Source organism: Dicentrarchus labrax, unplaced genomic scaffold (assembly GCF_905237075.1).
Source record: "Dicentrarchus labrax unplaced genomic scaffold, dlabrax2021, whole genome shotgun sequence".
NCBI lineage: Eukaryota > Metazoa > Chordata > Actinopteri > Moronidae > Dicentrarchus > Dicentrarchus labrax.
In genome coordinates this window covers 9,071,954-9,093,422 of record NW_026136719.1, presented here as the reverse complement: position 1 = coordinate 9,093,422, position 21,469 = coordinate 9,071,954, and the positions used below count along the sequence as shown (strand labels likewise).

At 42.5% G+C, this 21,469-nt stretch overlaps 1 protein-coding gene across 13 annotated transcripts in view; it reads left to right on the top strand.

Annotated features, from left to right (window-relative positions):
* myo9aa (myosin IXAa) overlaps positions 1-21,469 on the top strand; it is a 111,392-nt gene that overhangs the window by 24,172 nt on the left and 65,751 nt on the right. For all 13 annotated transcript variants that reach the window (XM_051378335.1, XM_051378340.1, XM_051378341.1 and 10 more), the window contains exon 2: positions 603-1,565. In XM_051378335.1, coding sequence (XP_051234295.1) covers positions 690-1,565 — 876 coding nt within the window. In that variant the 5' untranslated portion in view covers positions 603-689. The remainder of the gene's footprint in view (positions 1-602; positions 1,566-21,469) is intronic.

Genomic DNA, 21,469 nt, shown 5'->3' with positions numbered 1-21,469 from the left:
ATGAGTGTCAGCTTGGTCATCAAACCCATCTTTCTTCCTCTTTTTCTCTGTCTCTCTCTTTGGCCTCTACTCACCCCACGACGTCCCTCTGCTGTGTATTAAAGAGGGAACTTGTGAATGGCGTGATTGTGTATTCAGTAAAGAGGATGGCAGCTGCCGGTCTTGGCATTGGCGAGAGCTTATGTGTGTGCTCGGGAGCGTGTATGTGTGTTAATGGTAATCCTGTAGATCCTGATGACTTATCCTTTATCCTTTATGAGTATGCATGTCAGGCTCCAGCAAAATAATTTGGCCCTTTCGTAGATTGCATAATAGAAAATGAAGTCTTTGTGTCATAATCTGTCAAATTTCGTAATCTGGCAGATTGCAGAGGGCTGTGGCCTGTTTTAGATTAATTGAATAGTTGGTAAAGTCTTTTTATTGCAGCTTCAGATCATAGAACTGCAATATCATTCCTGCTAGTGCTTTGCTGTTCATTTTGAATGATGTGGAATCCATTTTGTATGTAATGTTGTTGTTTTCTGTGGTGTTTAACTTGAAAGTGATATTTTTAGTCTTCAAGGTATTGATCAAACTTTGTGTCTTCCTGTTCTGCTTTACAGTGGTAATGTCTTGAATCAGTGGCCTCTCCAGCCCAGTAAAGGACGTGCCAGTGCCGGGCTGCTGCTAATGGGAACTCCTGCTCCGCCATGAGTGCTCGTGATGGCGTTGGTGGCATGGGCACCCTGGGCCGGCGGCAGCGCTTCGAGAACTCGGAGTTCACCGTGCGCATCTACCCGGGTGCCTTGGCCGAGGGCACCATCTACTGTCCAATCAGTGCCCGCAAGACCACCACAGCCGCTGAGGCCATCGAACGTGTCATTGAACGTCTGCAACTAGACCGCACCAAGTGTTATGTTCTGGCTGAGGTGAAGGAGTTTGGTGGGGAAGAATGGATTCTGAACCCCTCCGACTGTCCCGTGCAGAGGATGATGCTCTGGCCCCGTGTGGCCCTAGAGCACCGGCCACTGTCTGGCGGCGAGGATTACCGCTTCCTCCTAAGGCAGAAGAACCTGGATGGCTCGATTCACTATGGCGGCAGCCTCCAGATGTGGCTGCAGGTCACAGAGGAGCGCAGGCGCATGGTGGAACGTGGACTGCTGCCACAACCTGATTCTCAGGGCGACCATGCAGATCTATGCTACCTGCCGGAACTCAACGAGCGCTCGCTGCTGGACAACCTGCGCTCGCGCTTCCGCCAGGAAAAGATCTATACTTATGTTGGGAGCATCCTCATTGTCATTAACCCCTTCAAGTTCCTGCCCATCTACAACCCCAAGTATGTGAAGATGTATGATAATCATACACTGGGAGATTTGGAGCCACATATTTACGCCGTGGCGGATGTGGCTTACCACGCCATGCTGCAGAGAGAGAGAAATCAGTGCATTGTTATATCTGGGGAGAGCGGCTCCGGGAAAACGCAAAGCACAAACTTCCTCATTCATCATCTGACTGCTCTCAGCCAGAAGGGTTTTGCCAGTGGAGTGGAGCAGATAATCTTGGGGGCAGGGCCAGTACTAGAGGTAAGCAAAAACACTAGCGTCCTGCGTTTCAGAGACTTGACCTTAAGTCAGGGAGAAGTTCCAATAACGGCTTAGACTTCACTCCCAAAAGATGAGACGTGGTTCTGATACTGTAAAATCCTGGAACTTTAGTTGCTGGATCTTATTAAAAAGCTCAGTTATATAAAAACTGTGTGCTCCAGATTCATCACACCAGATCACTTCTCAGTTGTCTGTTGGGGCTTTAAGTTTGGCTAATGCTTCCCTCATTCTTGAGACTTGGATTTACCCCAAAAGACTGGCAGCTCTTGTTAATAATGCTGCCTGCTTCATGTTGTTTGTTAGTTGAACTGGCTACGTACGAAGAAACCTGTAACATCTGTACATAGGTTACACCAATATGGGTGGGCTGGCACGTTCATTCTGCACTCACAGTTTCTACAGTGCGTTTTTAGAAATGGATCAATTCCTGCTACCATACTCAACACACTTTGCTGTGAAAGAGATTCTGTGCAGCTTTAAACATTAGTTACACAACAGTGCTTAGCCACAACTGTCTTTATGGTTGGCCCTGAGTTGTGTCTGCCCCCATACAGAGGTTTATTTCACTTTGAGTCCAGCTGTGTGGGGATTATGCAGCACAGAGAGGAGCTCTATATCTGCAAGCAGCCAACAGCCTATCAGTGGTTACAGATTCTTGTTTTTGTGATTGTGACCATTTTTTCTTCTGCACAGTGGAAAGATTGTCCCAAGGTAGACCCTGTAGAGGCCCAGCCAAAGGTTGTGAAGGAAACTGGCTGTTTTCATATCAGTCAAGACATTCCACTCATATTCTTTTTCTTCTTCAGGGACCTGTCACTTTAATGCACACCAGTCAAGAATCTTTGACGAGTTCACAACCGCACATTGTTTTCTAATTTGACTTCAACATCAACTGAATTCCTGAAGGTTATATAACACCCTTTAACTGTATGCACAATCCTGCCAGTCAGGAAAGCAAATACTGGTTGCTTATTGTCAAGAGGGTTGTTGTCTTTTATAAGGGGTTATATCACTCACTGTCACATCACCTGATCACCAGCTGTTTACACTTGATTCACTTACAAAGAACAGGGCAGTGCTCAGAGAGATGCATACATTTCTTCTGGTATTTCTTCATCTGGGTATACTCGGCCATGACTGTACAAATGTGTGCATTAGTGATGCGCGGATACGGGTCGGGTTGGGTTGGGTCAGGAAATGTTAACTTTATTGGCGGGGCGGGTGGGGCGGGTCATTAAGGATTAAATATGTCCAATACAGCCTACTTCTTAACAACTCTGTTGGGTAAATCCACCTGCGACCTGACGTCACAAAAGTGCCTATATATACATATATTTTTATTAAGATTTGAATTTTTTGTTGCCAGTTTCCAGTGCCACTCGAAAGGCTGTTTTCAAGCCCATTTGTAAGACCAAATAAAAGCCTTATTTAATGACATATTTAACGTGTATTTAATACGGGTTGTGAAAATACATGCGGTTGTGCTGGGCGGGGTGGAGCGGGTCAAATTATTAAATAAATGCGGGTTGGAAAAAACCCCGACCCGTGCATCACTTGTGTGCATTGTCTAACAGCCAAATAATGTGTGATACCTTGAAATCATGGGCACTATACCGGAGGAGATGTCAGTTTTCATTTGTTGATTACAGTCCAATTCATTTAGTTCAAATTCTGCTGGTGCTCTTAGCATCAGTGTCAAGTTGAAAAAGGTAGCTTAGAAGCCAAGTTCAAAGGTAACCAGAAAGATAATAAGTAGCTCTACTCTGCGTTTTATTGCCTTCAGTTTAGCAAACACAGTTCTCAGGAATGCCATTCATTGCTGTATCTCTGGAGTTAATGTGTAAGCATATTTGGTTAATCCTCAACACGGCAACACGAGTGAGTAGTTTTGAGTGCAGAGGAGCAGCCTTTTAATTGTTTGCACAGTAAGATTGCGTATCTGTCCACTGGTGATTGATGCCAAGACTGGAGCTGCTGTGCTACTGCAGAGAAAGATAGAGGAGAGGAGGGGTGCCAACATTACCTCATACACTTCATCTTTACTTCTCTTCATTAAGGACGGTAGACGAGCAGCACAGACAAAATGATATTTTATTTTTATCTCCTTTAATTGTGTGTGGTTATATTTCAACACAAGATATAGTCATTGACAAGTTCAGTGTCTTAATGGCGATGAAAGGTGTTGACCTCGACTGGAGTTAATGTTCTCTCATCTTAATGCAAAGAGCTTTGAATTAACCTTAACCTCTACCAAGGGCATTTGGTTTCAAGAGGGGAACTCTGATTTTACCCTTTAAAGTCTGTTTACAGGCTTTGGGGAATACTACTGCGTATGTGGAAAAAGTTGTATAAAGCCTTTAACGACTGACTTGGGTTTAATGTAGCTTAACAACAGTACGGTACATCATTCAGAAATGTCTATCAAAGACTAGGACAGAGTTGAGCCTTCGCTCTCAAGTCAACAATACTATAGCAAAGCAGACAGACATTTTGTCTTGACTGTCGGTCGCAGGGCAAACTCACCCCGAGGTCTAAGGCATATAGAGAGAGGGTTTTTTTTTAACCCTTCATAGAGGATATCAGTTACAAGAGGTTTTGGTCTTTTTGGAAACCAGCCAACAGCTGCAGCTACGTGTTAAGATCCTGACAAGCCCTGTCGCTCAAGTGCTTCAATTAATAAAACTCAGCTTGAAGGAGATGAAAACATAAACCATAAGGGCATGTTGTGCTGGTTAGATAAAAGCAGCAAGTTACAGCGTTTTTGGTTGCGCATGGTTATTATTCTAAATTTAAGGGAATTAGAAATGTGACAGGCTTCAAGTTAGGGTTTAGGGGGAATAAGGGGTATAAGACGTACTTGTCCCACCTTCAACACCTTTGGACTTCAGTTGACCCTGAATAAAGATGAATACAAGCATACGTGAAATAAGACAAATACTTCACCTAATGTTGGTTTAGCACTTATCTGCTGTCTGTCATTCCTGACATTGTTTACCTTCTTGTGCCAGATATGGGTGAAATTTACATTACACCATAAATTCCTGTTACTACATACTCGCACACTGGAATTTACTCTTAGAAAAAGTTTGGGTAGTCTTTGTCTGCTTTTGTCTCCAGACCAGCATGGAACATAGTATGTAGGAAGTTTTAACTCATTTTCTCAGATGCAGAAACAATATGCTCTACTTTTTATTTTGAAGCTACTTGCCACATAAACACGTGTACTAACAAGAAACAGCACAGCGTTAGACATTAGCTGTATCGCAATAGGTGACAGAAAGAAATCTGTTCGTGCAGCATTACCATTACAGCCCATTTGCTGTATGTTTCTCTGCTTGATCTCCATTTGTTCCAACAGTGCTCATCAGTAATGATAGGTTAGTGCAGAAAACTCTGTGTCTTGTCTTTGCAAGATGACTGCTGCCTTCGCCCACATAATAGTTGATCTTTTCTCTCCTTTTTTAAAGCTTTTTGTGACACATCTACAAAGACCGAACAACTGATGAAATAAGGATTGATATAAAAAATGTTTTATCCTGGATGATTTGAATATGGATCCTTGGTGTATTTTATTTATTTATTTGTAGTCTTCTTGTACTAGCTAGTCATCATCGAGCGTTTAACTACCACCCAGGCTTTGAATCCAGATGTCAGCCTGTCAAGACTTTGGGTTTTCAGGTGGCTACCCGACATTTAAGAATGATTGAAAGCACAGTCGGGGAATGAATGTTCTAAATAGGTATGATAATGCAAGATGTGCTGAAAATGCTACAGGATGGGGCGTCCTAGTAGCCTAATGGTTTGTTCGAAAACCTTCTGTTGCTTGTTATGCCCCTTATTCTCTCCCTGTGTTTCCTGCATGTCTCTACGGTGTCTGCTATCATGTCTATGGAATATAACAAATCAGTATTTAGATCGTGTCTTTTTATGGTACCAATAGAGGCAATACTACATTTTTTTTAATTTTTTATCAGGAACTGGTTCTGGTTGAACGTTGTTGTTGAAACTGGTGAAAACAAAGACTGCTCACAGGAAGCATGGTCATTTGTTTTTACATGTGAGCAAAGTGACAGCTTAATATGAGCTCAGCTGTCTTCTGTTCTCCCCCTGGGGTATGGGGTTACTTCACACTGCTCACCCTGACAGTGCATCATCGGGGTCTGCTTTCCAAGACCAGGGAGGGTGTCACAGGTCATTAGTGCAGGAGCACAGCTAATGGTTTGTGTATGTTAGTGGGGTGTTTTCAGGAGCACCCTGAGCTGCAAAACACTGCTGCAGGATTTGCAGGAACACCCATTTTGTCCAGGCACATACATTTTCAGCGAGGCTTGAGAGCTTCACACTATAGTACACATAGACACACTGTACATTGGCTTTGAGGAAGATTAATTGCCTCCACTGTCATTGTGACACCTAAACCTGCATTAATACATTGAGAACCACCACTCCATTTTATAATTATTTAATTACTGCAGTAATAATTGTGTTTTCATTTCTAACTTGTGATCAAACAAGACAAAAAAAGCTATCTGAAGACATCACCTTGGGTGCTGAGAAAAAGTGATGGGAATTTTTCACTTTTGTCTGACGTTTTATACACAAAACAATTAATCAGTTAATCAAGAATGAACTGATAATGAAAGTAGCAGTTAATTAAAGCCCCAGAGTGAACAATTCTCCATCTCTACGGAGCTCTGTCTCATCGTGTTGCCTGTACAACTTGCACGTTTAATGTATTCTTGTGTCTTAGAAGTTCTCATCAACCCCCACAAGCATCTGTTTCTAGTTAGAAATCTCTGATAGACCCCATCTGTACACCAACTGTCCTCCACCAAACAGCCGACAGACAGAGCGGGTGAAGAAAGACAAACATCCAGCAGCTAAATACCCAGACATTTTCTCACGAGTTGGTGGAGACCTAAACAGAGCTTAAAGGAGAGTTAATATTGGTCTGACATTCATCATGTGATCAGAAACTCCACTCTGTGTCTTCTTGATGTGTTAGTAGGCATCTGTTTTGTTAACTTAACTTTATAAACGCTATATATGGTAGCTGTGTGTCAGTCTCTCCAGGATGGGCTTTTTTGGGGATTGTTGCAGCTTAAAATGCCTGATTTCATGGCACCTTGTTGTTGTTGTTGCGATGCATGTTAGGATGAAATTACAAGAGAAAGTGAAAATTGCAATAATAGTTCAGGTTTTTTAGTAGTTTGGTGATGTATAGCTTAAAGTTATGCGTTGGGGATTGCTAAGAAAGGTTACAGTGATTGGACATTTGTGCAGAATTCACAGGGATTGGTTGAATTTGTTTTAATTACGATTGCAACGTCACAACTGTTGGCTTGTGAGTTTACTATAAAGCAACAGGTCAGACATCACAAGCCTTTAATAATGCAACTCTTTATAAAAGATGAGGACTTTATTGTCTGCGACACATCTGGAGAAAATCTCACCCACTAGTTGGGTTGGTTTTCCTTTACCTACAAGTATTCATGTTTTGTGCATGTAAAGGATCCGCAGAGCTCGTTGGCCCAGTGATCGCTGGAGCTCCTGTTGTGCTCCTTCGTGTTCCCGGCCAACAGAAACACTCCCGGTGTGAGTCAAACCAGGTCAGCAGTTTCACCTCTCAGCATCTCCTTCACTGCTACCTCAATACACACACAAATGCACACACACTTGCACATTTAATACCATCTCCCCAGAGCCCTCACTAATACTGGATTAGTGTATGTTACGGGATCTCCCCCAACTGGGCGGGGTCAAGCAAGATTTACTGTGCCCTGAAAGTGTTGATTTTCCTCAGGCTGGGTGAAAAAAACAAAACGACAAGATGAGAGAGATGTGGGATGATTGAACAGCGTTCATGTCCTTTCAGTTGAGTGTAAAGTTACAGTTCTGTGTGTGTTTTACTGAGGTGAAACTAGGGTAAAGAGTATAATACCGGCCAGTGTGAATGCTTACACAATAGGCTCGGCCTATAGGCTGCATTCCCTGGTTGAGTAACATGCGAAGTGTAAGCCTCAAGTGTCAGGTTATCTGTACTGCGTTGGAAAGACATGAATAATGTGAAGTTAAAACACACAGTGGCAAGTTACACAAGCAATTTACCACAGAATTGTTTGTGTTGCAACTTGAGGTTAGTCAGCGGCGTAGTTGAAGAATAGAGTTACAGTTCAGTGTTTGAGCAACTACTCAACATGGAGGCTTATGTAATAGCAAGCCATATGTTTGGAGTTGTTTGCTCATGGTTATCCCAGATGATCAAAGGCTGTTCTGTCGCTGACACTAATGTTGTTCAGAGAGATCTTAATTTAACTGTTATTATCTTTATTATCTATTGTCTTCTACTTGTTGGTTACTTTAACTCCTATTAGAAGAAAGTATTTAAATAAAGTTCAAACAAAGATTACTTTGTGAGCTCCTGTGAACATTTAAAACTGTGTCAGGACAGGTTCATGTAATTCCCCAACACGCTCTTGTAAAGCCATTTTTAAGTAGTTGTCTTAAAACTTCTTCACTGTTCAATCCTCTTTTGTCGAGTTATTTAACCCAGGGCTATAGAAATACAGAAAAAAAATCCTTAAAGTGAACCACACAACATACTGTTATGTTACTTATTTGCATTTTTACAAACAATGAGATTTTTTATGAGGTTTCTTAAGACAAATTGTTGGTCTGTTGTTCCACTGAGATCATTTGTCTGGTGCCGCCTTTGATTATATTTGAGTTTATAAGACAATAAAGAGAGATTATAGATTGATTACCTGAAGTGCTTGACGAGTCATCCAGATGATCATGTCCTTCCTTTGCTCTCTATAACCCCCATAACTGTCATTAGTCAGACTCATAAAAATGGACGTCAGGAAATGAATGAGTCACTCAGTCCTTTATTCACCTTGCATGATGGGAAGGAGCCAGTGGAACAAGCATTAGTGGACACCGGCTTCTGTAAGTCAAAGAATGTAGTATTGTTTTTTGCTGATGTGAGAGTTAAGACTGTTGTCAATATGAAACATGAAGTATAAATAAATATGTGATTATAAATAAACAAATGTATCCACAGACAAACACACTCATCAGTGTGGTCACACATTTAAGACATTTTAAAAAAGCTGTTTTCACACATTTGATGAAGAAATGTATTCAGTTCGGGGACAATGCAGCAAAGAATGAGATTTGAATATTTGTAGTGACATTAAAATGTTTCCTGAACTGACAAAACCTTATATAATACGTATATTAGGGCTGCAGCTAATGATAATTTTCATTGTTGATTGATCGGCCAATTGTTTTCTGGATGAAGCCATTTATTGCTATAAAATATCACATTTCAATTTCCGACAGCCCAGGGAGATGTTATGTAATGTCCTTGTCTCGAACCTTAAGATATTCAATTAACTATAATGTAGGACCAAGTTCTCACATTTGAGAACCTACAACCATCAATTCTTTTGGCATTTTTACTTGGAAAATTATTGAATAAATATGAATTGATGGTCAAAATAGTTGCAGATTAACTTCCTGTCGATCGACTAATTGATTAAGAGAAATAACGCTCAACTCCCATTAAGACTTTAAAGATCCTATATGTGTTTAAATCATAAAACGAAAGACTAGAACTAGAATGGACGTCTTGTGCAGGATGTGTCCATGTGGCAGTATTAAAAGTTAAATACTAAAAAGCTCTAGTGTTCACACATTAGCATAGGTAAAGTATGTGTCTTCTGTTCTGTTTCAGAATCCCTATAAATTCCCACAACTTTACTGGGTCACTGTGAAATGAAAGCAGTGACTTTTCTTCTTCTTTACAGCCGGTGTTACCATTTTGGTCCATGTTGATTAAATCTCACCTCAGCTAGTTTCATCTGTTTAAATTTAACATGAAATAACCAAAAAGCAACAAGTACAGATTTTGTAATGGCGTTTTGCTCAGCTGAAAAATGAGGAATACCAACATCTCCAGCTGTTACGTTTCACTGTTTTCTTTATCTCCAATCGGGTGCCAAGCTCTTATTTTTCTGTGAAACTGTATACATGAAGACTGGTACTACTGGCTGGGAAAGAGGAGTACATACTGTTCCTGCTTTCTCAACTATCAAGCAGAGGGTAATGTGGATACAGCTTCTCACTCCGGCTGTAACAGCTTGAGGTCAGAGGTTATGGAGAGATTTGGTGGAGCCACGTTGGTCTCAAAGGGGTCGGAGTAATTTGTTTAACTTCTTAGCTTAAGTGTAGTTTGCAGGTCAAAACAAAGCAACTGTTGAGATAATCATGACTTAAATTAAGCTGTCCTCCGTCCCTCGATCAAATCCTCCGCACTCCGCAGTTAAAGTTATTTTAACTCGCATACTACATTCATAACTTGTGTATGACATTGTCGACATTTCCAGGACCCGTCTTCATGGCCACGATACATCTGTGTAGAGCTGAAATCAATTATTTGATTCATCAATTAAACATTCTCTGTGTTCGAGCTTCTCACAACCTAGCTGATTTTCTTGGTCAGCTTAATATCTTTGTGTTTTGGACTTGTGGTCGCACAAAATAAGACCTTTTGTCACACTTTTCTGATGTTTTATACACGAAAAAATAATTGAAAAAATAATCCACAGATGAATCGCTAATAAAAGTAATCGTCGGTTGCGTCCCTACATCTGCGCAGATATATTTTATCAGCAGTTATTTTTATGGCCGATAAAGTCAAATTTCTCACAGGATCTGTAGCCTTGTCGTATGTCTCATTACACTTTATGAGTCAACTAGTCAGTCATCAGCAGCAGATACCAGTAGCAGCCCGACAGTGAGCCTGTTTGTGTCCCCTCACAGGCTCTTTATTTATTCTGGGGTATGCCAGAGTTTGCAGGTGCCTTGTCAGCATCTCTCACACACACACACACACACACACACACACACACACACACACACACACACACACACACACACACACACACACACACACACACACACTCCACAGTCAGCACATGCTGTCAGACTCGACCAGCTGCCCTACTGCCCCGACTACACCTGCACCAGTGTGTCACGTAGAAATGAGATGGACAGAAAAGGCTTTATTCTGTGTGACGTAGAAGTCACAGTGGACCTGCAGTCTTTAAACTAAATTACTCTGGAGCTCATCTGTGTCGTTGATGTCTTCAGTTATGTGTTCAGGTTTCATTTTTCTAATGAACAGTCTCAGTAGTTTATGTTCAGTCACGTGGAGCCCAAGCAATTACTTTTTTAGTCAATTGACATAAAAGGAATCAGCAACTTTTTTTAAGTATCACTTAAGACATTTAAGTAATTTTTTAAAGTGAAAATACCAAATTTTACAGGTTCAAGCTCCTCAAATTGGAAACATTTGTCTCTTGTCTTTGTCATCTGTGATAGCAAACTTGTTTTGGACAAAAGATATTGGCATGATGGCACTTTCTTTTGCATTTTATTGACTAATTGATTACAGTGCATGATTGATGAAAATCAGAAGGAAAAGAAAAAATAACAGCCAAATCAATTGATAATTTAAGAATAATAGTTGTATTAATATAGTGATTTTAATTCAGGAAAGAAATTATTGGTAATTAGCAAAAAGAAACCTATGTTTTGTTTTTGTGTCTCAATATCAGATACAAACGCTCTCTGTCTTCCCCTCTGTGGCCGCGGCTTTGTCCATCTGCAGCTGGCCAGAGGTTGCCTTTCCCCCTGTCATCCTTTCCTTAGAAACCCTCCTCTGATTTTGTGAAGGAGCTGATGTTCAGGACTTGTTTTAAAAGCCCTTTGTGGATGCTCAGTTATGTCCCCTTCCTCCCCTCCTGCTCTCCTCCTGTAGGAGTGGCAGCAACAGAAAGAGAACTCTTGAACCACCTCTTGCCCTCCTTCAGAAGTCACAGTCTGTTCCCGCGGCAGATTTTCCATCCTCATGATTTTGAGTATCAATAAAGTCTGTTATATAAATGATGAAAGCACGCCCTCCACTCCTCGCTTAGAGTTACATAAATCCTTGCAGGTGACATCTCTGCTTCGAGGTTCTCATGTGGTGTGTGTGTGTGTGTGTGTGTGTGTGTGTGTGTGTGTGTGTGTGTGGTTTGTGGTAATCTTGAGCTTCCCATATTGTCCAGATGTGGTGTAATAAAACCTAGTGTGAAAAGCGAACACATCTGGAAGGGAGCAGAAAACATGAGGGATGTCACCCTGGAGCGAGTCGCTCATGGAAAGATCATCCCAGTCGGCCGCACGTGCTGCGCTCTGTATTTTTTCCGGGTAGTTTTTCTTGGATTTGTTGGTGCCAAGTTGAGGAAAGTTTGATTACATTTTCTCTGAACAGCAGGTGGTCCTGAATTCTGGCTCGTGTGGGACATGAGAGTTTTAGCAAAGATAAGATTTGACTTTTGCTCCCCGTAATATGTTATCGCTGCGGGAAATGAAGAGCACTTATCAAGAACTGTTATCTTCCTTATTGTCTGTCCCTATCTTCCTCTGTTGGCCCATAACTACAGTAGTGGTTTGTCTATCTCCACCGGCCCATCCCAGTAAGGAGATAAGTGTCACTGCCACACTGAGGATAATTTGCTGTGCTCTGGGAAAGTTGCCTGTGGTAGTGTGAATGACTCATTTACTGTCCAGAACAATGGCTCTGAAGAGGCGTTGCGGTGCGTTCAGTAAGTGTCGAGATGTGCTTTCCTTCTCTCATAAAAGCTTTTAATAGCCGCAGTCTTCCAGACATCACTGCTTCTGCTAAATAAACACCGACCTCGGGCTTCAATTACTAAAGGCCCACAACAGGATTATGTTCTACATACCACAGCATTTCTGTTTGATGTTGATCCATATTACTCTTCCTTTCATAATGCAAATAATGTTAGACTTTTTCAGGCTCTTTGGGATAATTAACTTGTTTCGTATTATTTTTGGGAAGTTTTTCATTTATTGGTCAGTTAAAATCAGAGTTGGCAAAAGTACACACATTCTTTACCAAAGTAGAAGTACAGATACTAGTGGAAGTACTGATTCAACTTCTTCACTAGAATAGAATTAACTTTAATGTCCCTGTAGGGAAATTTGTGTTGGACTCCGTCCTGCAGCTCCACAGAAGATTAAAAAATACCCACATACTGCATAATAAAAATATCAAACATTAACATCTCAGCAACACACAGCTTCCAAGTAACAGTATGTACATACACACCTTCTGACAATGCCACAACCATTGTGGCTTACATCCTACACTACCTGTTTGAGTTGAGAGTCTTAATGGACACAGGCAGGAATGGATGTATATAATGGTTCAGTGTGCCCTGGGGAACCCTGAATCTTCTAGCAGAGGGGAAAAGCTGGACCTCTCGGTGGAGAATGTGAGTTGGATCAGAAACTATTTTCTGTGCCTGTCTGATAATAGATCGCTATTTAAGTGTTTGGAGGGACAAGTACAGGCTCTGAAATGTGCTCAAAGTATAAAAGTACTCACTTCTCCCGGCCGTTTCTGTGCAAAGCTACCTAAAACTTCAAATAGGGTCGAGTTTCCCAGGCTTGTCTGTTTCGTCATGTTATGTCTGTCATGCATGATACGCACCGGTCCAGATGTTGGGAAGGCGTGTAATCTCAGAGATAGAAATAAAAATCAATATTGTGATGCAAATGCATTAAAGCTAAAGTAACAAGCCTGTTTTGAAAAGAGTAGAAAGGGTAAGACATATGTGTAAAAATAAATAAAAAGGCGCAGATACCTGAAAATACTTAAATATTACTTAAATACAGTGACAAAGTATTTCTACTTAGTTACTTCCCACCTCTAAAATTAATAGAAAAAAAACAAGGACATGGAGAAATGAATGAAGAGACGGGTTTGACAGCCAACAGAGCACATATAAAGGGAGGGACACTCAAACATTATGTCCACATTTAAGATTTACATTACGTCAGAGATCCAGTACAGTGCTGACACAAAAACCATACAGTAAGTCGGCCATAACGGTGCCAGAAAAGAGACACAGATCCTGGTGGTTGCCATGGTAACGACATCACGCTTCTTGTGAGTGGACGGGACTTAACACACACAGAAACTTGATGTATGGGAACACAGGACACACGCACACACACACACACACACACACACACACACACACACACACACACACACACACACACACACACACACACAGGTGGCTTGCAGTCAAGGAATATCTCTACTTATCCTGCAGTTTCGATCTAGATCGTGGTCCAGACTTTCGGGGAAGGCCCGTATTAAGGGGTTGAACAGTCTGGCTGTTACAGGGCTTTTACCTGGGGGTGGTCTCGCCAGTCGCAAGGTTAACATGCAATTTTCTTCGTACATAATAGCCCTTTTTGCTGCTTCTTGAAGCTACACTGTGGGGTTTATACCGGGTTCCACTGATTACAAGTAGCTGGCGGCGAGGCAACAGCAAAAGGCGGCATAGAAGAAGACTGCCAGCTGATGTAAACTAGGCAAGTTTCAAAATATAAAAAGATAATTACCGTGCTGCTGTTTTATTAGGATGGAAATGCATTCAACATGTTACATTATTAAGCCTCAAGGATACACAGACAGAGTGTAAACATGCCGAGTACTACTCCGTGATGAGTGCAGTGAGGTCATTTGCTAGTAGCTTAGCACTACATTGAAGTGTGCTGAGGTCAAACAGTGGGGCAGCCGCTTTCTGGATTAGATAATTAACCACTTAATTCCAGCCAACGTATAACATAGCATTTCTCTAACTGTCTTCTTTATATTTTTTGGACTATTTTAAAGGCTGATAAAAATGCATTTATGTGTCTGACTTGGCCAGTTTAACAGCTCTGTGTGTAATGTTTTAAGACGGAGGACCTGAGGGGGGCGGGGGGGCGGATATTCTAGGATCGGCACGGGATTGGACGGAGTTCTGATGTTTGTGTCTCTCAGATCTAACTAATTGGATTGACCTCCTTTCTGCTCTGACCACGTGGCTTAGATTTAGTATATTGATTGTGCTAAGTCACTCCCTTCACCTGACCGCATTGTCTCGCCCTCAGCGTAGCTCAGCGTTAGCCTAGCGCTGGCCAGCTAATGCTTGACATGTGGCCTACATATGGGCGTGTTGCTGATAAGACCACCTGTTCCGACTTTGCTCCAACATGGTTTTGTGGACAGAGCTTTACGAATATGACCTGGGTGGTGGCTAATGACTGAGAGGTCACAGTACACATGCTGGAGTGTACCACACACACACACACACACACCACACACACTCACACACTCACACACACACACACACACACACACACACACACACACACACACACACACACACACACACAGATTCATTTGTCAGCTGAAGTTATAGGTTAACTGGAGCTTACATACTTCACTGGGTGCATGTACAGTGTCTGCCATTGTTTCTCAGAGAGATTTCTACAGTCTTACATGTACTTCCAAATTTAGTGAGTTTTAAGATTTTGGATTGAACGGCAATAATGGCCAATGTAAAGATAAAGTTAATTCATGTATTTGAGTTAACTTACTAAGAACATATTTACAGTGTTAACACAGCTTCACATATTGAGTTGCACAGTTACATATTTACATGTTTATCTTTACATCTGCATCTTTAGAATAAGATATTCTGCTGAATCTACGTCTGTGCTCTGTGGTTCTCCCTCTTTTTTACGACTCTAAGTGATTCTAAGACACTCTTGCTTCTGATTGGTTAGTGTTGTCACATGTGAGGCAGAAAGAGGAAGTGTTGTGAAGCTGATGAAGTTGGTAAAATCAGTAAAGTGCTGCGGGAGAAAGTTATCCATCTCAATCTTGTTGTTACTTCTCATCAATAGTGATCCAACCACATGTCGAACCATCATGTTACATCTATAAAACACATAATAAAACAACTGGATTATCTCAGAAATGCTTTTTTATGAAGCTTGAATTATTCTAAAAGTTACTGTAATTAATATTTTTATTAAAACAATGTGACGGTGTGAAAGAGACCGCTCAATGTGATGAACCTACAGAGAATTATAACCTGAATCTGCAGCTTCCCTCGGCTTTACAGCACTTTACAGCGAGTTTGAGCTCATTGTTTAGCTGAGCGACCTACAACTTTACTTTGGTTTTACTCTCACTGCTCTCATAGGGTTGTTTTCAGCTGCAGCAGGACACTACCTGCCCAGCATCAGACATGAGACAACCATAGTTAAGACAGTAGTGGTGAACATAGTGGAGCATTTAGCAGCTAAAGAACCGTATATTTTCTTTCCAGGACTTGTTAGAGACCACAAACAGAGCTAAAAGAGAGTACGTATCTATTTAAAAGTTTCTACTTATGTCGGTGTTATAGTCACAACTTGTCTCCACTGCCAGTTATAGGTTTAAATTATGATTCAACAAAACACAACCCCAATTAAAGTTTAAATTGGGCGGGACCTCGCACTCCACGCAACTCGGGGTGTCCTCACATTGGTCGCTGGCTCGGCCCCTAATTAAAGCTGCAAATCAAAATTCAACGCTACGCCACAGACACAACAAATAACTTGATAATGACATTCTTTCATTGTAAACATCTTCAGAGTGTACTGACCAATTCTCTAGGAGGAGTTCGTTAAATTACAAAGCGGGCAAACCACCAAAAATGGCAGAATCCAACTTAAATTCAACCAATATCAATTTCAGGCTTAAATGAACAAGTTCAGGTTGAAGCCCCGCCCATTTTTGAGTACAGATATGAATACAGATAGTTTACAGCTTTATAACCCTAACCCAGAATACTTTCAACGTTTTCTTTACTAGCATTGCTGTACAACTACAGAGGTCCAAAAACTGAACTTGCTAGCAGACTTTGATGCCTCAAAGCATCAAAATAAGTAGTTTTTTTCCTAAATTCAATGCCAAACGCCACAGATGCCGTTCAACGAAGCATCACAACATTTACTAAACATCACCAGCAAAGTTCAGCTGGATCTGATCAATCTGCTCGGAGTAGTACATGAAATTATAAAACATTTACTGTTTCCAGTAGGGTCGTTCATAGTGAGACTCTTATCAGACGGATTGTTTGTTTTATGTTATATTGTTTGTTTTTATTTTAGATTATTTATTTATTTTTATGGGGGGGGGCTGTAGGTGTGAATGTGTTTGTCGAGACTAATAACATCTCTGGGGTGTTTCCCAAGGCCTTTTACACAGTGCATGCTGGGATAGGCCTCAGCTCCCCTGCTGAGTAGGCCAAACTTGGCTATAAGTTTGGCTCAATCGTTTATTTTTTAAAATGTGGGAGGAAACCGAAGCTACTCGGGGAAAACCCACACCAACACGGTGAGCACTCTGTACTCCTCACAGCAAAAGGGGGTCAAAGGTTGGAATTGAACCACCTGATAGCTGCAAGGCCACAGTGTTACACTGAGGCACCTGTGTGGCCCTATGATACCTGATGTCCTGTGTTGCGATCCACCAGACAATTCTTCTCTTAACTGAGATCATTATTTTTCATTATATTTCAAATGTGGGCGAACCGAAGCTTCTCGGAGTAAACCCAGTGTCATCCCAGTTAGCGTCCGGTCAAAAACTGCTAAAGATTACTCTTTGCATCCGAAGCAAGCGGCGAACGGCTTGGCCACGGTCTTGAAGAGACGTGAGAAGAGTCTCTTCACGCCGGTCTTCTTCTGCGGCATCACCAGATGCTTCGTTAGTGTCTCAGTTATGCATCTGTAAACAAATGCATCCCGGGACAGCAGGCACATCTTCAAGATCTCTGCATCGCCTGTCAGCTTGCACAACTCCTTGTGCACTGCCTTGGCGACCTTCTTGATGTGCTGGCCTCTTGGCTTTACAGCAAACTCGGAACCTGTGATCTGTTCCAGGAACGTCTCCGCCAGTGACCTGCTGACTGCCTCAATGTCACTGCAGGTCACATGAATGTCCAGATGCATCGGACTTTTCATAATTCTACGAACCAGTGCAATGACCATAAGCCTGCATCTGGTATCGTCCCACTGATGGGCTGCTGGTGCTGCAGTATCAACCGCAGCTTCATCAATGACCGGTGACTTGGTGGATTGAACGGGCGTGGAAGGTGGTTTTGCGTCAACCACCAGGGTGTCACCAGTCTTAGCTACCACCAGTGACTTGACAGACCGAACAGGGGTGGAAGGTGGTTTTGCTTCAAGGGTGTCACCAGTCTTAGCTCCCACCGGTGACTTCTTGACGGACCTAACGGGGGTGGAAGGTGATTCTACTAAAACCACCAGGGTGTCACCAGTCTTAGCTCCCACCGGTGACTTCTTGACGGACCTAACGGGGGTGGAAGGTGATTCTACTAAAACCACCAGGGTGTCACCAGTCTTAGCTCCCACCGGTAACTTGACGGACCTAACGGGGGTGGATGGTGATTCTACTAAAACCACCAGGGTGTCACCAGTCTTAGCTCCCACCGGTAACTTGACGGACCTAACGGGGGTGGAAGGTGATTCTACTAAAACCACCAGGGTGTCACCAGTCTTAGCTCCCACCGGTGACTTGAGGGACCTAACATGGGTGGAAGGTGATTCTAGTTCAACCACCTGGGTGTCACCAGTCTTAGCTCCCACCGGAGACTTGACGGACCTAATGGAAGTGGAAGGTGATTCTACTTCAACCACCTGGGTGTCACCAGTCTTAGTGCCTACCGGTGACTTGAGGGACCGAATGGGGGTGGAAGGTGGTTTTGTTTCAACCTTCCCAGGTGTCATGCTGTAACTTCCTACAGGTGTCACGCAGCCACTTCCTATGACTGAGGGGGTCTCAGTAGGCAATATCTGACAGACTACTTCCCTGATCTTTTTCAGGACAAGAGTTACGTGGTCCTTCTTCCGTTGGTGTCGTATCAGCTGCTGGTTAAGCCATTTCCTTATCTGCCCCATAAAGGTGTCCACTTCGCCCTGTATTTGAAGGCGGAAGTCCACCGTGGGAGCCTCTGGCTGTAGGTGTTCAGAAACTAAATCACCTAGCTCTATAGCGACTGTGTTGTCCTGATCGCTGCCAACAGAGTTGATTATTTCGTCAGGGGTCTCATCTGTTCTCATCTTCCTTAGATCCTCTTCAGTCGATGAGATGATGCTCCTAACTACCTCATCAGCCTCCTCCATCAGCTGGCTCATAGAAGACTGGTCTTCTGGGACGCATTTATATTTACGCCTCAGTTTTGCCATGAGGCCAAGTAGTGACCCCATTGCAAAACGCTGAGCATAAAAATCCTTAAGTTTGGCTGCCACTGTTTTCCAGTGGGACGTCTTTTCAGATATTGCCAGAGAGTCAGGCAGTGAAACTTCTGAATTGAGTTTCAACTCCTCAATTATCTCAACGACAATTGCAGAAGCCACCTCAGCCATGTCGTAGGAGGATTCCAACTCAAACATGTCGGCATCTTCCTCTGAAACTTTGACGAAGTAATCAATTGGTTTGATTATCTTGGCCCTTTCTTGTACAAGGATTTTTACGACTTCTGTGACTTTGTCCACGAAGCTCTTCGGAGACTCTGTTTCGGTCTCATCAAGAGAAGGAACAACGGGGGTGCAGCAGGACTCCTCCGTTCCAACCAGCATTGGGTCCTCCACTGGCAAGTTTTCCAGTGTTATCTGGCTGTCCGCTGCCTCCGTTGTCAGGCTTTGCTGACCTTTCTTTATAGCACACTTCTGCAGGATTTTGGCCACATATCGGACCATGGTCTTTAGTCTCTCGGTGAAGGAAGGTGAGATGAGAGGTCTGCTCCCCTCATCGTCTCCACTTCTTTCAGAGCTTTTGGAGACCATATTGAATCTTTCTGTGACCTCTGAAATCACAGCGTCCGTTAGCTTCTCCGCGCTTCTGGAAGTGATGTCTGGGACACCAGTGGCCTCCGATAAGGCCAGAGAGATGCAGTCCTCCAGACACCCACGGACGTCGCCTTCAGATACCGTGCTCTTCTGTGATCTGGCTGATCCAGGAGAGCTTTTGGAGGATTTGGGAGTGTCTCTCCCCTTCATATGCCTCTCTCTGAACACCCCATATATGTGGATGAATATCGTATTCACGATATCCACGCAAATGTCAGTTATAATCTCTTCGGTCTCCTTTTCGAGGGACCCGGATTTCAGAAGCGACCACTCTATCGTTGTCAGCTTCTCCAGGCACTGTCGGATGTGCGCGCGCAGACTCTCAGTTGTTGTTTGATCCATCCTTGTATTTGTTTATGTTCTTAAATCCAAAGTCCTGAAGAATCTTTCTGTGTTTGTCGCTGTGGTCGAAGTGAGTCTGAACTGATGTTGGATTTAGATCCTATTTATGCATTTTCAGAAGGAATGTTCGCCTTTGTATCAAAGGAACATTCTATTGGCTTTGATCTTTGAATGACATCACGACAATCCAATGACATCACAGCAAAAGAGTAAAGGAATAAAAAAAACACAACATTCCGACAATAAAAATATTTAAAAATAAACAAACTTCACTAAAAAAAAAAAAAAAAAACATAAATTAAGAGCTGCAAGCAGTGATGAACGGGCCCTCGTACTCCACGCAACTCGGGGTGTGCTGCGGCCGCGTCACGTGCAGGCGTAACACGTGCAGACGAAAACAGGAAAATTTCACGGAAATCAAATCATAATTGCATTGCAGTGCTTACTTCCTGTTGTTTGTTCAAATACAAGGCGAAAAGTTCGCCAAAAGTGAAAATCAAAATCAAAATGGCCGACTTCCCGTGGGGTTTGGGGTATGAGTGCAAGAGGCTTTTTTGTACGTCTCGGCACGTTGCACGTGCCTACCGAGTTTCATACATATTGGTGAAACGTGGCGCCGGGGCTGCTTTTTTAAAATACTGTAGGGGGCGCTACAAACACGATTTTTGGTATGTGAGCTACAGGCACCAGTCTACACGTGTCCTGTGAATTTCATATTCATAACTATTACGGTCTCCGCACAGTGATTTACCCTGCCACCAGAGCGCCACTTAGTGGGGGATTGTTGACACATTTTTTAGCGAGCCTCAGGGAGCCATGGGCAAGCATCGTACCAAGTTTCATTTTAATCACACGTGCCGTTGCAGAGATATAAACTTCTTCATTTTAAATGCAGTCGAAGGGGCTAAAAATAATAGGTAAGAAAAAGAATTCTAGCAACAGGGACCTCCAGCGGTCGCTGGCTCGGTCCCTGTTAAGGCAAATGCAGCTTTCATCAGTTCCAGTTTTCTTCCAAGATGTGTCTCATCCTTTAGCCTCACAGGTGTTGTTTTGTCCTCTCAGTGAACAGATGAATAAATTGAAGATCTCCATTACCGAGTGCACAAGCAGCTAAAACTCAAACAGTGCTGACAGTGTCGGGTACACAGCTCAGATTTATTGATAGAAAGTTGTAGCGATACGTCACCTCAAGCCAAGCTCTCAACGTTAATGCAGATATTTACAAACTCATCTAGACAAGTTAAATGATAGCTGGCAGCCTCAAATAAATTAATTTCATTACTGGCCTGAATATATTTGATACGCAGTAAGATCGCATGGAAGATTACAGATTAGGAATGCTACAGGACCTGATTCTCTCATCTGCCAAGTCTGCTCATGATTTGTAACTTGATAACCTGCTGTAACCTTTAAGTTACGTAAAATATACACAAGATACCTTTTACATGAACAATAGGATTATAAATATGCATTTAAATATCCCATACCTGTTTTAAGTATCGCTTTTGTTTCTAATTTCCTGCAAAACTTCAGCAGAAACTCTTCTACTATGTAATGGATCCTTCTCGTTTTTCACTTGCTGTAATCATCCGCTCTCATCCTGTGTGCGTTCAGCTCGCTGTGTTAACTTGGGAAAGTGGGAAAGCTGAGGCCCGGCCCCGCAGTGACTGATCTGTAATAACAATTAGCAACAGCTTTGCACTGTT